The sequence below is a fragment of the Tachypleus tridentatus genome, chromosome 13, assembly GCF_004210375.1.
Source record: "Tachypleus tridentatus isolate NWPU-2018 chromosome 13, ASM421037v1, whole genome shotgun sequence".
Classification (NCBI taxonomy): domain Eukaryota; kingdom Metazoa; phylum Arthropoda; class Merostomata; order Xiphosura; family Limulidae; genus Tachypleus; species Tachypleus tridentatus.
The window spans coordinates 80,533,778-80,550,074 of NC_134837.1; the positions used below are offsets into that span (position 1 = coordinate 80,533,778).

General features: G+C 35.6%; 1 protein-coding gene across 3 annotated transcripts; it reads left to right on the top strand.

Moving 5' to 3' along the window:
• The first annotated feature begins 5,280 nt into the window (after positions 1–5,280).
• LOC143236971 (insulin-1-like) lies at positions 5,281–15,948 on the top strand. 3 transcript variants are annotated; one of them, XM_076475721.1, is made up of 4 exons: positions 5,320–5,419; positions 7,805–7,895; positions 14,722–14,935; positions 15,474–15,948. In XM_076475721.1, exons 3-4 carry the CDS (start codon positions 14,722–14,724, stop codon positions 15,668–15,670), a joined length of 411 nt encoding a protein of 136 aa, XP_076331836.1. In that variant the 5' UTR covers positions 5,320–5,419; positions 7,805–7,895; the 3' UTR covers positions 15,671–15,948. The 3 variants fall into 3 exon arrangements, with proteins under 3 accessions (XP_076331835.1, XP_076331837.1, XP_076331836.1); XM_076475720.1 differs by lacking the exon at positions 7,805–7,895 and having other exon boundaries at positions 5,281–5,419; positions 15,474–15,947; XM_076475722.1 differs by lacking the exon at positions 7,805–7,895 and having other exon boundaries at positions 5,311–5,419; positions 14,699–14,935.
• The last annotated feature ends 349 nt before the right edge of the window (positions 15,949–16,297 follow it).

The following is a 16,297-nucleotide window of genomic DNA, read 5'->3' on the forward strand; positions in this document are numbered from 1 at the left end:
GGGTTCCAATTATTGGCCCCATCTTTATCCTGCTGTAGGAAGTTCGCAAGAATGGTTCTAGCGCCATTGACCTTAATTGTGCAAAATGACGGAAGTTTCTAAACTAATTTAGAACTATTCTAGACGGCAATGTGTTAAACTTATCTCTTAGTGCAAAGTGTTAATGGAAATATATTTTATAAAGTTAAAAGCATTCAAAATATTGGACGAAACCATTAAAACTTTTAAAATTGGCCGGAGTCGTCATAACTTTCCTATTTAATTTTGTGGTGAAACGAAACAGAGCAAAACACTTCGGTATAATACATTATTAAGAGTGACGCCAGTTTATAACAATTACAATTACTGATTGGGAGAAAGCGATTTATTTTTTAAGTAGAAAGATGCGTTTTTGTTTTTCTATTTAAGTTTTGTCGAAGTATAAGAAGGGAAAATATCACAAAATGAAACTCAGGAAAAAGAACTTTTAAAGAGAGAATAAATGCTTAAGCTGCTTTTTATACTTAAGAAAAATTCTCATGTGGCTCAGCGGGAAGCTCGAAGACAAACAAAATTCAGAGTTCAATCTTCACAGCAAACACATAGATAGCTTATTATACAGATTTGCAGCTAAGAAAATAGAACATCTTTATCTAATTGAATTTTTTTTTATAATTACATTTCTTCCTCTATTCGCAATCTGAGGGTCGCGAGTTCGAATGTCCGTCATGCACGCTCGCCATTTCAGTCGTAAGAGCGTTATAATGTGATGATAAATCTCACTATTCGTTGGTAAAAGAGTAGTTCAAGAGTTGGCGTGGGTGGTGTGACAAACTGCCTTCCCTCTAGTCTTACACTGTTAAATTAGGGACAGCTAGCACAGAGATTCCTTGTGTAGCTTCGCGCGAAATTCAAAACAAATAAACAGTTTCCCGTCAGTATTTGCAGAAATAACAAATAGTAAATGAATAAATATTTATTTTTCCCAGCCTGAAACCTAATTTTTCATCTTTGTGTTACTTATAACTTAGTTCATGATGATATACGACTAAACTCCTAAACTCACTTTTTGTCTGTGTTTCGATCAAACTATTGTCATTTTTTTATAATGCCCTAGAAGACAGAACTAAATCATATTTTCTTATCTTTATGCAAACGTTATAACTAAGGCTAAATTTTTTCCCAATCCATTACCACACTTCATTATATTTAGATTGGCAAACGCGTGAAAGTTTAAGTTGTTCTAAAGAAAATATAAACTCATTCAAAAACAAATTATTTTACTCACCAGATATATATATATATCTACTAATACTGAATATGGTGTTGATTAATTGCAATGTTAAAATTTTAATTTCTCATACTATTATACTTTTATAAATGTTTTCCTACGTTAATCTATACAATAAAATGTTTCAATGAAGTTACTAATTTGGATTTATTGTTGACTGTCTTTTACAAATTAAGAAATGTTTACATCATTCAGATTCGTTTTTCAAAGGTTTCGCGATATTTATCCCTCACAACGTTTACATTACAATATTGCAACGAAATGTTACATATGGACCCTCAAGATCGTCCAAACTGTTTCTAAATGCATCTGTTTGGGTTTTTTTTTCAACTTTAAAAGTGTAAGTTCAATGAGTGTTAACTACTTATAATGAACAAATTTAACACCATAACGAATTTATGTACGATCGCAGAAGAGACTAGGCAATGGGTGATGTTTACTAGCTGTTTTCCCTCTGGTCTAGGGCCCGGCATGGCCAGGTGGCTAAGGCACTCGACTCATAATCTAAGGGTCGTGAGTTCGAATCCCCGTCACACCAAACTTCTCATCCTTTCAGCCGTGGCGACGTTATAATGTGACGGTCAATCCTACTATTCGTTGGTAAAAGAGTTGGCGGTGGGTGGTGATGAGTAGCTGTCTTCCCTCTAGTCTTACACTGCAAAATTAGGGACGGCTAGTGCAGATAGCCCTCGTGTAGCTTTGCGCGAAATTCAAAACAAAAAATTCTCTGGTCTAAAAGATCAAAAAGTGGGGCAGCTATGTGAGTTAGGCCTTGTGTAGCTTCGTACGAATATTCTAATAAAATATCTTCTCATAGAATATATTTTTCCCACTCAGTTTTTTAATAGTTAGATTTCTTGATGAGGTAATCCTTTCTTTAGTTTCCAACCGATACTTGCGGAAATATCTTATTTTCTTAAATATTTTCCTGTCAACAACAATAGAAGCATCTTCATTATTTAAATAATATTCTGTAAGTAACAGTGTATATCCTTCCTCTTTAAACAGTTGCCTGTGGAGGCAAAGTGGTAAGTTTGAGAGTTTATAACAATAAAAATTGGAATTTTTATAGTCGCTGTGGGCAGAGCACAGATAGCACATAGTTTTACGCTTAACAAGAAAACAAACTAGATGGTTTTCCATTGATAACTATAGAAATATTTTGCTTCTCTAAAAAAGCTTTTTTTGCCGATAATTGTATAGATATATCCTTTCTCCAACTAGTTGTCTCTCACCCGTCCAGTAACTGTATAGATATATCTTTTCCGTAAATAATTGTCTCTCACCCGTCCAGTAACTGTATAGATACAACATTTTTGTGAATAGTTGTCTCTCACCCGTCCAGTCACTGTATAGATACAACATTTTTGTGAACAGTTGTCTCTCACCCGTCCAGTCACTGTATAGATATAGCATTTTTGTAAATAATTGTTTCTCACCCGTCCAGTAACTGTATAAAAATAACATTTTTGTAAATAATTGTCTCTCACCCGTGCTCAGCGACAAATTTGACGAATTATATAACGTTTCAATACTTGCTGGGACGCAGCACATATAGCCCATTGTTTAGCCTTGTTCTTGACGATAAAATAAACAAATCTTTCGCTAAATACATCAAGTCAGTAGGTATAGAAACAGCTTGTTAATAGAAACAGTCTCACGTTAGTGACTGTTTGTTTTTTGAATTTCGCGCAAAGCTACACGACGGCTATCTGCGCTAGCCGTCCCTAAATAGCAGTGTAAGGCTAGAGGGAAGGCAGCCGGTCATCACCACCCACCGCCAACTCTTGGACTACTCTTTTACCAACGAATAGTGTGATTGACGTTCACATTATAACGCCCCCACGGCTGAAAGGGCGAGCATGTTTGGTGCGACGGGGATTCGAACCCGCGACCCTCAGATTACGAGTCGAACGTCTTAATCCCCCTGGTCATGCTTGGCCCCGACTGTGTAAAAAAAAAAAACTTTGTGTTTATCGTGCCGGGGCTATTTAGTAACTGTAAAAGCATCTTGCTACTATAAACAGTCTCACGTCAGTAACTGTAGAAATATCTTATATATGTAAAAATGGCTGGTTTGGGTTGAGAAAATTTTTATGTAGAGGAGTGAACAACGTTTTGACCTTCTTCGGTCATAGTCAGGTTCGCTCCTCTACATAAAAATTTTCTCAACCCAAACCAGCCGTTTTTACCTGTATATTTTTCTCTACAAGTGGGTTTTCTCGTCATCACTGATGTAGAAACATCTTGTTACAATAAACAGTCTCACGTAAATAGCTGCAGAACTTTTCTGCTAGTGTAAACAATTTCACGTCAGTAACTGGAAAAATGCCTTCCTACTATAAACAGTCTCACGTTAGCAAGAGTAGAAACATCTTTCTACTATAAAAAAGTCTCACGTCAGTAACTGTAGAAACATTTCGCCACTGTAAACCGTCTCACGTCAGTAGCTATAGTAACATCTCGCTCCTGTAAACCGTTTTGCAGCTGTTTAGTAAATTAAAAGCTTGTTTTCTTTAAAACATCACAGATTAGTGTACCATAGAAGTTTTAGACTGTTTTCTTTTTGTGTTGTCATTAACTGTTATTTTATTTATCATTCAGTCATCTCAGTAGATAGTTTGTTCGTTTTCTCTCTCTGTTTCATTCTATCCGGTATCTTACAGCATGCATTTTACTTTCCCAAGATGGAATTTATGTTGTTGCTCAGATCTTTGGATTTGGAGTTTTGTTTATCCATCATTTATTATCATTTTTGTCTAATATTTAAATCTCTTCTTAAGTTTTCAATCTTGCGCTTCCCCGTGACTTAGTGGTAAGTCTAAAGGTTTGCATACCACTAAAAATCTGGTTCACTATCAGTGGAGACACAACATAGATAGTCCATTGTGTAACTTCGCGCATAACATCAAACGAACTTAATATTGTTTTAAGTACACATTTATATCAGTTTTCTCATTTCTTGTTTCTTCTGAGTTAATTTATAGTTTTCGACTGTTACAACGAGATTTATATCGCATCGTCTAACTTGTATCTATCACCTTGATTCTATCTATTTTTAACACTTTTTCGGATTCACCAACTTTTTAGTCAGTAATATTCTTTCTTTTTATCTTAGCATTCATCACAATATTTTTTATCAAACTCAGTGTATATTTCAAATTTTCTGCTTTTTAGAGTTTCACTTTATGGGCTAGTATCTCTTTTTAACTACTCCAATTCAGGTATTTGCATCTGACAAATCTCCTCGTGGCTCTTCACCATCACTTGCTACCTATAGCTTTTCTCGTTTCCCTGCCTTACTCTGTAATTACCAACTGTTACTTTAGCTCTTAGTACTTTATTGTGTATTTTCGCGAGCTTTCTCTTCCCCAATATTTTTAACGACGCTATTTTTTCACTTTGTTTTTTCCATTTTCACTCATCGTATATTTTGTAGCTCTAAAAACTAATTCTTATTTTGTACAACGCTAAGATCAGGGGTTCGATTCCCCTTGGTGGGCTGAGCAGATAGTTTTATGTGGCTTTGCTATAAGAAAAACACACACACTTATTTTGTAAACTTACTCTCATTTCCTTACATCTTTTATTACTCTAAATGCTATGAACACTCGTAGAATAAAATGTAATATAACTAAGGACTCTCTTGCTACTTTTACCTCACTTTCAGTTATTTACAGTGTCTGGTGGTAACAGCTGTCTATAAAATCAACCCCAATCCAAATGTCGTAATCTCTTTCTTAGAACCTTGATTAGAAATCTCCAGAGAAATAGGAAAATAACTGGATAAACATAACATGTATTTAGTCATATCCAAAGTTATATATGCGTTGGCTGAGCGGGATAATCAGTTCCGCTGTAGCAAACAGGTGTTCTTTACACCCAAACAGTTTTTGCAGCATTAATCTCAACTTGTTTTGAAACCCAAAGTTTCTTACTTTGTCATTGATTCGCTGGCCAGTAGCAGTGTAGGAGGAAGCCAGTGCTTGTAGCGCCATCTCTAAAGATCACAACAATCGTCTATAAATAAAAAGGCCAGCAGCTTCGCAATTGAAAACGCAGAAGAGATCTTCTGACGCTCAACACGTTCTGTGGTGGTGCACTTTACCTATCCGCCATCTCGAGCATCGTTCGTCACAGAGGTCCAAGGTAAGTCAAATTCATTATCAAAACAGCAGCTAACTGTAACTGGTTTAAAATTATTCCTCTATATGGAAATCCAAATCCAATCTTAACGTTAAAACTAAATAATCAAGAATCCCCTAATTTGCTACATTTCTCTAACAGCTAGTGTGGTAAACTTCAAACACGTTCATTTTTAAAAACGCACATGTTTTGTAACTACACGTTAGCTCCTGTTTTTATACTACCATTCATCCCATTAAAAAGTAAAACCAAAAACAACCAAAACCAACAATAAATAGATCACAAAGTTTAGCAGAAAAGCCCAATAGTCAATAGCCTTATCCACTGTTTCAGAGGTGATGTTTGTGTGTTTAAAAAAAATACATAACTGAAGTTGTATTTTTTATATACTGCTAGAATAGTTATAGTTGCCAAGTATCTTATAAAGAGTTGTATTGTCCTTACAAATGAAAAATAAAAACCCAGGCACTGATAGGAATGTGTTAAGTTAACAAACCACACTTACTGTAAATGTATGAAGTTACTCCAGTACTGTCAGAGAAGTAGCTTGTAACCTTATACAATTTACGTTTAGTTAATGTAACCTTATACAAGTTACGTTTAGTTAATGTAATCTTATACAATTTACGTTTAGTTAATGCAAGAGAGCATTTCTTAATAAGTTCTTAGAAATAAAAACAAACAAACTGAAGTACCAACTTTTACTATACAAGAACTTTTGACTTTTTATCATTTTCTTAAAATCTGTCAAAATTATTTTCTGGTTCAACAGTTTCTTCTATCTAGTCACAAGCAACAGCAAAGTAAGTACTGGTATTTTACTAAGAACAACGCTGAAGAGTCATTGTTTCGTTTTTCATGCAGAATTCCTGAACGTTTTAAAAGAAGGTTTTAAATCTGATCCCCTTTAAGAAAAAAATAATTTAATTTCAAATGTAGTAGTAACTTCTTAGGCCTATTCTATGTTTCACAACGCGTGTGTGTATGTTTTTTTATAGCAAAGCCACCTCGTGCTATCCGCTGAGCTCACTGAGGAGAATCGTACCCTTGACTTTAGCGTTGTAAATCCGTAGACTTACCACTGAAGTAGCGGGCGGTACTTCACAACGCCCTTGTCATTAATGTTTTTCGACATTAGTTTAGAGCTTTTTCAAAACTAAACTTTCTTTATGCAATGAAAGTAGCAATGTGTAAAAATCCACATTGTCCTCAGTGGATGCACAGTTCGAAATTGATAAACTATCAAAAATGTAGGTTAGTGGTAATTTTACAGATTTACAACGATAAAATCCGAGGTTCGATTCCCCGCGGTGGACACAGAAGATAACCCAGTCGTAAATAAATTGTTTATACTTTAAATCACGTGAACCACTTACGTTTTGAATGATATTTGTTTCTTGCTTAAAATATATCTTTTCAATTGGGGTATAATCAATGGCTGTTACATGCAGAAAAAATAAGTTTCTTTTCATTCCAGAATACAGAAAAGCAATGTCGACGTGCTATTATATTAAATGGTTAGTACCACTGATTATGTGGTGGGCTATAATCACATCTATTATACTCCTGAGAAAGTCAGAAACCTCAACGTCCATAAACTTTCTTCTTTAACGATTTACACATTTCTGTAGGTTGATGATTATAGATTGTCATAGAGACTGTTTCCTATACATAATTTGTTATAAATGTCATTTTTAAGGTGCGTGAATCATAGGCCACTTTATATACATTTTTTTCTTGAAATAATCTACAAATTAATCTCTGGAAACATCTAGAGGTTACTTTTCAGAAATCTACGATAAGTAATCCTAGATTTCTCCAAGCCCGTTCCCTAGGCGGTGGTTTTGCTAGATAGTAGATAGAAACAGTGGGAATCTCGTTAATCTTTTCATGCATGTCACTAATTAGATTACGAGCCAAAGCAGAAGGGCGCTTGACTCGTAATCTGAGAGTCACGGGCTCAAATCTCCATCACACCAAATATGCTCGCCCTTTCAGCAGTGAGTGTATTCTAATGTTGCAGTCAGTCCCACTATTCGTTGGTAAAAGAGTAGCCCAAGAGTTAATGGTGGATGGTGACGACCAGTTGCCTTCTCTATAATCTTACACTGCTAAATTAGGGACGACTAGCGCAGATAGCTCTCGTGTAGCATTGCGCGAAATTCAAAAATAAATACGTGCTACACAGATTATTTATTACAGCACAGAACTATTTTCATCTGTCATCCATGTACAACACAGAAGGTATTAATTTACTCGGGTATGTGTATATTGATCAATAACAAAGAGAATTTCCACAAATCAATTACTTCAGATGTTTATACAGTAGGTTAAGTATCTTCACTGCTAAATGCAGTTTGACAACATTTCAGTTTGTCGTGTTTGCAGGAATGTTGCTATTCTTCTAAACCAACGCTGGCTTAAGAAAGCGCGAAACCTCATCCAACAAGATAACGAGTCATACAAGTACACTAATCGGGTAAGCATTAGTGGAGGCTTAGAGTGACTTTTCCCTTTCTCTCAAATAGTTGAATAAATCCTCACATATTTCATTGTACTTTAATGGAATATGAAAATATTAAAATTTGAATTTTAATAACTATAATTTCTTATTTATTAGTATGAAGCCCCAGTCAGTCGCTTTTCTTGTTTGAATAGGAAATTTGATAAGAAAGTCGTTGAGTTATATTAAAGGCTTTCTTACTTGTGTTAAACTTCAAGAGTTGATTAATTAAAGTAAAGCACAGCCAAGGTGTTGAATAGTGCCTGGCTTTGGTCAGGATTGAAAAGAATGTAATACACAAGTATTTTATAACACGTTTGTTTGTTTGTTTCTTTTTGAATTTCGCACAAAGCTACTCGAGGGCTATCTGTACTAGCCGTCCCTAATTTAGCAGTGTAAGACTAGAGGGAAGGCAGCTAGACATCACCACCCACCGCCAACTCTTGGGCTACTCTTTTACCAGCGAATAGTGGGATTGATCGTCACATTTTATCGCCCCCACGGCTGAAAGGGCAAGCATGTTTGGCGCGATGGGGATGCGAACCCGCGATCCTTGGATTACGAGTCGAACGCCTTAGCACGCTTGACTATGCCGGGCCCTTTTATAACAAAAAATTAAAAATGAACAAAAATATTTATAACACAAAATAACAAACACAGTTATCAATAATTCAAAATAAGTGTAAAAAATGGAATATATTTCTATTCTTCCTCCCTTTTGATTTAGAAACGGTGGTTGTGTTTTACTTTGCCGTAAACCTACACAGTGGTTTATCTGCGCTCTATCCATCGCCGCAAATCGAGCCCTGTATTTTAGCATTGTAAATCCATAAGCAAGGCGGTGACTCACCGCAAGCCTTGGCCCAGCATGACCAGGTAGGTTAAGGCGTTCGACCCTTAATCTGAGGATCGCGAGTTCGAATACCCGTCGCACCAAACGTGCTCGTCCATTCATCCGTGGAGGTATTATAATGTGGCGGTCAATCCCACTATTCGTTGGTAAAAGAGTAACTTAAGAGTTGGCGGTGGGTAGTGAAGACTAGCTGCCTTCCCTCTAGTCTTACACTGCTAAATTAGGGACGGCTAGCGCAGATAGCCCTCTTGTAGCTGTGCGCGAAATTCAAAAACAAACAAACAAACCGCGAGACCTCAACAGTAGTGAAGCAAACATTACAGAAATCTTAAAATAAGTAGTACACTCAAGATTCTTGTTCTTAAAAAAAAAATAGGACAATTTATGGAAACGAGTTAAAATACTCAAAAGCACATGAAAACAAAAAAGTTTGCTTAAATAGAAAACACAGGATTATTACACTATTCATAGACTCCTAGATTACTAGTCGTTATGTGTTCTTTTTTTTCTCCAAAGGATTAAACAAGTTTGGCCAACAGATCTGGGAAGTAACGAAGTTTGTTACAAAAGGCCCAAGCTAATCAGTGTTTGGTTAAGTTATTGTATAAATGGCCTTTTGGTTTCTGCAGTGTTTGGTTAATCCGTTACATACATTGTCAGATTATTTCGATTGGAGCATCAAGAGTGTTCATGGTATAAGTCGTCTTAACATACAGAATCGAATCATATTAATATTTTAACTCGTGTCATTAACTCGTTGCTTTAACAGATATTAACCACTCGGTGAAACTTGAAATTGATATAGTGTTAAAAAACAGACATTTTGGATAACAACCGATAATTTTAATAAAAAGTAAAATATTTTTTCACTCTAAATGATCTCCATACGTGACGACAACTGATATTCGAAAGACTGACTTTTTCTTTTTTGTTAATGTTTAAAAATGTAAAACAAATTGAGTAAATACGGAAAACATTTTCTTCAAACAGATCGTAGACAAATTATTTGCTTTTAATCGATGTTTATTGTTTTAAGTATAACATGAAATATCGCAAAATACAACGAATTCCTGAACTTCGTCAAGTTAAGAAGCACTTAAAGAACTTGTACTATAAAAACCATAGACAATAGAATGAAGCTGGGCGGTTTTCTTGCTATTCTTAAAGTGATAACGAACAAGTATTTTCAAGTTGAAGGCTTACAAGCCAAAGGCTCACTACTTGCATTCCTCAATCAAAAGTTATATTAAGAAGAATGAACCGCAGCAGAAACTTTATTAAAACACATAAGTATTAAGTCCCTCGCTCCCTCAATACAGTCTGAACGAACGTGTGTATTTTTAGTTTGATGTAGTCTTGGAAACTAAGTCTATATACATTGGATTATTGTCTTGGCTAGTTAGTTCTTATTGTTAAATATCAGTGTGTTATAACTGTTTGAAGAATACAATCGATCAGAAATTATCTAGCGTAACTTTCCACTACAGACATGTTTTGCACTTAATTAAAGACGTGAGTGTAATGTGGAAACATAGGTACTTACTGTTATATATGTGAAATAATAAAATGCTTTTAATCAGTTGATGTCAGGAAATACGTAGGATTTAAAGTTCATTTTGAATCAATAGTACGAGGTAAATTTAGTTCTCTATTCATTAAAACTGACACTGTGTAAACAGCTTAGTTGAGGTACAATGGGAAGGTAAAGCATTTCTATGTATTCTGTACAACAAAAAGTCTAAGGCATTTAAAATAGCAACTGTAATCATAATTACATTACGCCAAGTTTATCCGGTACCCTTTACATGAAACAAACAAACAACAACATGTCTAAAGGGCTGCATAGGTGTAAAATCCTCTCTGAAAAGATTGCAAATGTTACCCGGTATGTTATTTTAAACTGTTAAGGACTGTATGTTGTAAACAAGCAAGTTGGTTACGTTTTTCTGAGAGTTATTAAAAAGAAATATTACACACATTCCTGATGTCAGACAGGTTTATTAAGTGAAAGCCCGGCATGGATAGGTGGTTAAGACCCTCAACTCGTAATTTGAGGGCTTCGAATCCCTGTCACACCAAACGTGCTCGCCCTTTCAGATGTGGGGGCTTTATAATGTGACGGTCAATCCTACTATTCATTGGTAAAAAGAGTAGCTCAAGAGTTGGTGGTGGGTGGTGTTTGTTTGTTTGTTTTGGAATTTCGCACAAAGCTACTCGAGGGCTATCTGTGCTTGCTGTCCCTAATTTAGCAGTGTAAGACTAGAGGGAAGGCAGCTAGCCATCACCACCCACCGCCAACTCTTGGGCTACTCTTTTACCAACGAATAGTAGGATTGACCGTCACATTATAACGCCCCAACAGCTGGAAGGGCGAGCATGTTTGGCGCGACGCGGGCGCGAACCCGCGACCCTCGGATTACGAGTCGCACGCTTTTCGCGCTAGGCCATGCCAGGCCCATGTGGGTGGTGGTAACTAGCTAACTTCGCTCTAGTCTTACATTGCTAAATTAGGGACGGCTAGCGCAGATAGCCCTAGAGTAGCTTTGCGCGAAATTCAAAACAAAGTAAACTATTAAGTGAAGCGGTACACTCACATTATAAGCGACTTTTGGACGTTACTTTATCTCAACTTCTGGAAGATGTTTTACTTAGTTTCTCAAATTTTAACATATTTATTCGTATAATCAGTGCCCCGATATCAACGGTATGTTTTTAGACTATAGTGATAAAATACAGAGCTCAACTGTTCGAGATGGGCAGAGCACCGATTGCCTAACGTTTGGCTTTGCGCTAAGAAGGCAAACGAAGAAGCAATCTAATGGGTTCAAAACTGATATTGTTTTTGTTGGTCTTGCCACCACTAGTTGGTGATTTTTTATAATGTTCTAAAGATTAAGTTGGAGCTACTGCCGAAATGAAAAGATCTGAAGACAAAGTCCTGTTGAATCCATGTAAATATAACACTACTGTCTGTTTTATGTTCGTGTAATTACTTTGGATTTCCACTAACCTTGCTATAGATGTTTATTATGTCTATGGGGAGATATATATACACAATTTATATTTTGTACTTTGCGTTTGTGTAGTTTTTTTATAACTACTTCACCTTTAAATGGACTTTCACCACTTTAGGCACAAAGGTTTATTGGGTCAATGCGGATATACATGCATATCTGCAATTTCACGTTTTATATTTTGCAGTTTTTATGAGTGTTTTTGCGTTTTCCTACAATTACATATAAGGGAATCAAATTTTCATGTCTTAAGATAACTTTTTATTAATTACGAATTTACATAACTTTAGTTTAGGGAAGGGGGTACTCTAACTAGTGTTGCAATGTATTTATTAAGCAGATATCAAAATATATTTTTAGAGTGGTCGTTTTTGTCCAACGGTAACTTTTTTTTATGCTATCTGCAATGGCACTAATACAACGCTGCCTTCAAAGTGATATCAAGTTGCCATAATTCGTATTAATTGAATATAGTGTATTTAAAAAGCGTCGATAATTGGCGAGGTATTTTTAATTCGCGTAAATAGTTAAAAATAACTTAATTTACTAGAATTTCAATTTCTTGAAAAAAAGTTATTTTTGATTATATCTTTTCTATGTCGTTTTAGTAGTAGAAAATTATAGTATATCGTTTGAGGATTTTCAGCTTTAAACATCTTTGGTAGACGTACGGTTCGCTGAAGTTAACACTCACTCTAATCTGAAACTTTAACATGGCCTGAACTGTGCACGTTAGGGTGTAGTATTAACATAGCTACTTTTGAAGGTTGCTCTTCAGCTAATGACTGAAAGAAGATCTCTTGTTCGTGAACGAAAACTAATTATAGCATATCACAGAGGGGCTTACATTACTGTCCATAATGTATTTTCGTTTTTCCTATTCTGTTTTTATTAATCAGTACAAAGCAAACGAAGCAAAAACGAAACAAGAGTTTCGGAAAATTTTAAGATTTTCCTTAAGTTCGACCAAGTTCAGCTAACACGGTTTAGAAATTACGTGAGGAGAAAGCAGAAACCTTTTATTCTTACCGGAGCTTAGCGCACACTATAAACTCTTTTAATTTCACTCACGCCCTCGTATTTCATCTTGGCACTAGTCATTGTTGTTCACCACTTCACAATTTTTGTTATTTTATGAAACTTTTATGATCACGTCTCCAATACCATCCTCATTCGTTTATACAGTGAACCTTGGTATCTTGTCTGTTAGAATAGCACGTGTATAGTGATTCCTTAGAACTCAAAATGAGTTTAAACCAAATAATTCAATGGAAGTTATATAGAGTTATACAATTATCAAAAATGGCAAAGGTTCAAGTTATGTATTACCTTCTTTGATATACGAGGTCTGTTCAAAAAATACGCGGACTGACGTCATAAAACAAAATGTACTTTATTTAGAAGTTACAGGTCTGAGACCCATTCAAAGTACTCTCTTCCCCAACGCACACACTTATCCCAACGGTGTTTCCACTTGTTGAAACAGTCCTGGTACGCTTCTTTTGTAATGTCCTCCAGCTCCTTCGTCGCATTTGCCTTAATCTCGGAAATCGTCTCAAATCTTCTTCCTTTCAAGGGTCTTTTGAGTTTGGGGAACGAGAAAAAATCGCAAGGAGCAAAATCAGGTGAGTAGGGGGGTGGGGAAGAACAGTGATCGAGTGTTTGGCCAAAAACTCACGAGTTCTGAGGGCTGAATTTTGCAGCAACGCGGTGCATCTTCAATTTTTCGGTCAAAATCTCGTAACAAGATCCAACTGATATCCCACACTCTTCAGCAAGCTCCCTGACAGTCAGACGTCGATTTGCCCGCACCAGGGTGTTGATTTTGTCGACGTGTTGGTCGTCAGTTGACGTGGAAGGACGTCTAGGACGCTCATCATCTTCAATGGACTGTCGACCATCCTTAAAGCGTTCATGCCACTTGAAACATGCCGTACGCTTCATAGCAACATCACCGTAAGCAGTGTTAAGCATATCAAAAGTTTCAGTCGCAGATTTTCCATGTTTAACACAAAATTTCACAGCAAGTCGTTGCTCCTTCAGGTCATTCATTCTGAAATCCGCCAAACGAAAAAATCGCACTTCACTTAAAACCGCGTAGCTAATACACAAATGAAGATATCTGCAATCGGGAAATGGTGTCGTAATCAGCTGATCTGTGCGAACCTAGCGACCCAAGCGGATTTCCCTGGAACCAACTGGAGCCGCGCAATTCAAACAGTCCGCGTATTTTTTGAACAGCCCTCGTATATCAAAGAAGGTAATACATAACTTGAACGTTTGCCATTTTTGATAACTGTATAACTCTGTATAACTTCAGTTGAAGTTATATCATCGTAATGAAATTCAATTTTAGCGATTGTGCAAAATACACAACAAGTAATTTCAATACGTTATCAATCAGAAAGTAAAATTATATTAAGACGTATCATTACAATCAGAACAAACAAACTGACTTAGATTGTAATAACTTACTCTTAACGGATAGAGAAACTAAAGAAAGTTTTTATACACAATATTCAGACAATGCAATAAAATCAACCTCTTTGTTCTCGCTGCAAGAAAGGCGGGAACTAAAAATATAATTTTTAGAGAGTGAAAACTAACAAACAAGAAATTAAATTCCGCTACAAGAACGTTTATCTACAACAAATCTAATTGTTAAACGCCTGATGAATAACCTTTAGATCTGTGAATCAGATACACGTTTTATTAAACACTCATAAAATCATTTTATATAACCATTTTATAACAGTAATTACCAAAGAAATAGTTATAAAAATGAGTGTATTAACACTGAATTGAAATAATTCAATGTGGCTAATGATCAGATGTATCCCACGTCTGAGATAACATTAAGTTAAGATGAATCTTGATTTCTGGTATAATGCAAAATTTATCACCTTTTGTAGTTTGTTTGTATGTGTGTCTTTAGATGAGAACAGCCATTATGATGTTGAGTGTCAGCGTGTGGGTTGCTGTAACGTCCCTTGTCATGGCTCTTCCTAGCCAACATATGATACAAACAAGATCCCAGAAACTTTGTGGAGCCCAACTTGCCCAAGCACTCTCCATAGTATGTGGCGGCTTCTACTACTTTCCTCAAAAGAGGCCTGACAGTGATTTCTTCAAGAACGAACTGACTACAGGTAAAAGAATTATAAATGAATGACTAACTCAACAAATACGAAACCTTACAAAGTCTGATAGTCTTAAAGATTATTTAAACATTTTTACTGCTATAATTTTTTATTCATGCTTTACCTGTGTATTAAAATGTTTCTCTTAATTTTATAATACATCAAATATTTCTTTCTGTGCAGGTGCGATAAGTGACCAAAACAACTATGTGTGTTTTCTTATAGCAAAGCCAGATTAGGCTATCTCCTGAGTTCACCGAGGGGAATTGAACCTCTGATTGCAGCCTTGTAAGTCCGTAGACTTACCGCTGTACCAGCGGGTCACCGAAAAACAACACTGTCTATAAATAAATGACCAAAACTAACGTAGTAGTGTCAGATCTAAAATTGAAAATAAGTTATTATCTTATTGATATAATATTGTCGCCAAAAATATAGCGTATGTAACTAAATATATATATATATACATAGACTTAATGAATTAAAATCATCAGCAAATTTTATAAGTGGTATATGTATATGTGTTTATGAATTTCTTTTTATTCAGTTCCCTGGTGGCGAATGATGAAAGATTTACAGACACTCTCTGACGGCGAGTACCTTGATAGCAAAATGGCAATGTCTATGTTCCGAAAGCGAGACAGCTTAGCTCGACAGACTCGGGGTGTTTCAGACGAGTGCTGCACGAAAAGTTGTTCAATCAACGAATTAATGTCATACTGCGGTTCTTCTGGAAAAAAATAGACGGCGCTTCATGTTACAAAAAATCACGATTTTCACTCGAGTTCTTCTTGTTTGACATGGCTATTTTCTTGAATTTTTAACGTAGCTAAAAAAATCAATATAAGAAGTTTTAAGTAAGTTTTATTAAAGTTTCGAATTGTAAATTTTTCAACTGAGTTTATACATTACTCAACGACGTCTCATGAGGTGAGATAAACGAGTTTGTTTGACTATGATTTATCGTTTATGTTGTAAACGCTTCTGTGATCAGGAATAAATTGTTTTAATCTGAATATTTTTGAATTCTATGAATTTTTTTCACTGAAAATTGTGAATTAATTTGGACAATAAGCTTTTAAGTCAACCCTTGCTTGGGAAGAGCACAACAGTTTATTAGGTTGAATTTAATGACTATTTTATGTGGCCCTATATTATGACAATCAAATTCGTAACTACTAATCTGATCCAGCTTACACCCCCTATTTATTTGCTTTTTATAAACTCTCACATTTCCCTATTCGTGTAATGTTAACACTTGCGCACGCCTATATATAGTACTATATATTAAAATAATTACGTATTGAGGAAAGCCTCGAAAATTTCTAAAGATAAAGTACGTAAAGATAATGTATATATTTTTACGTGCAC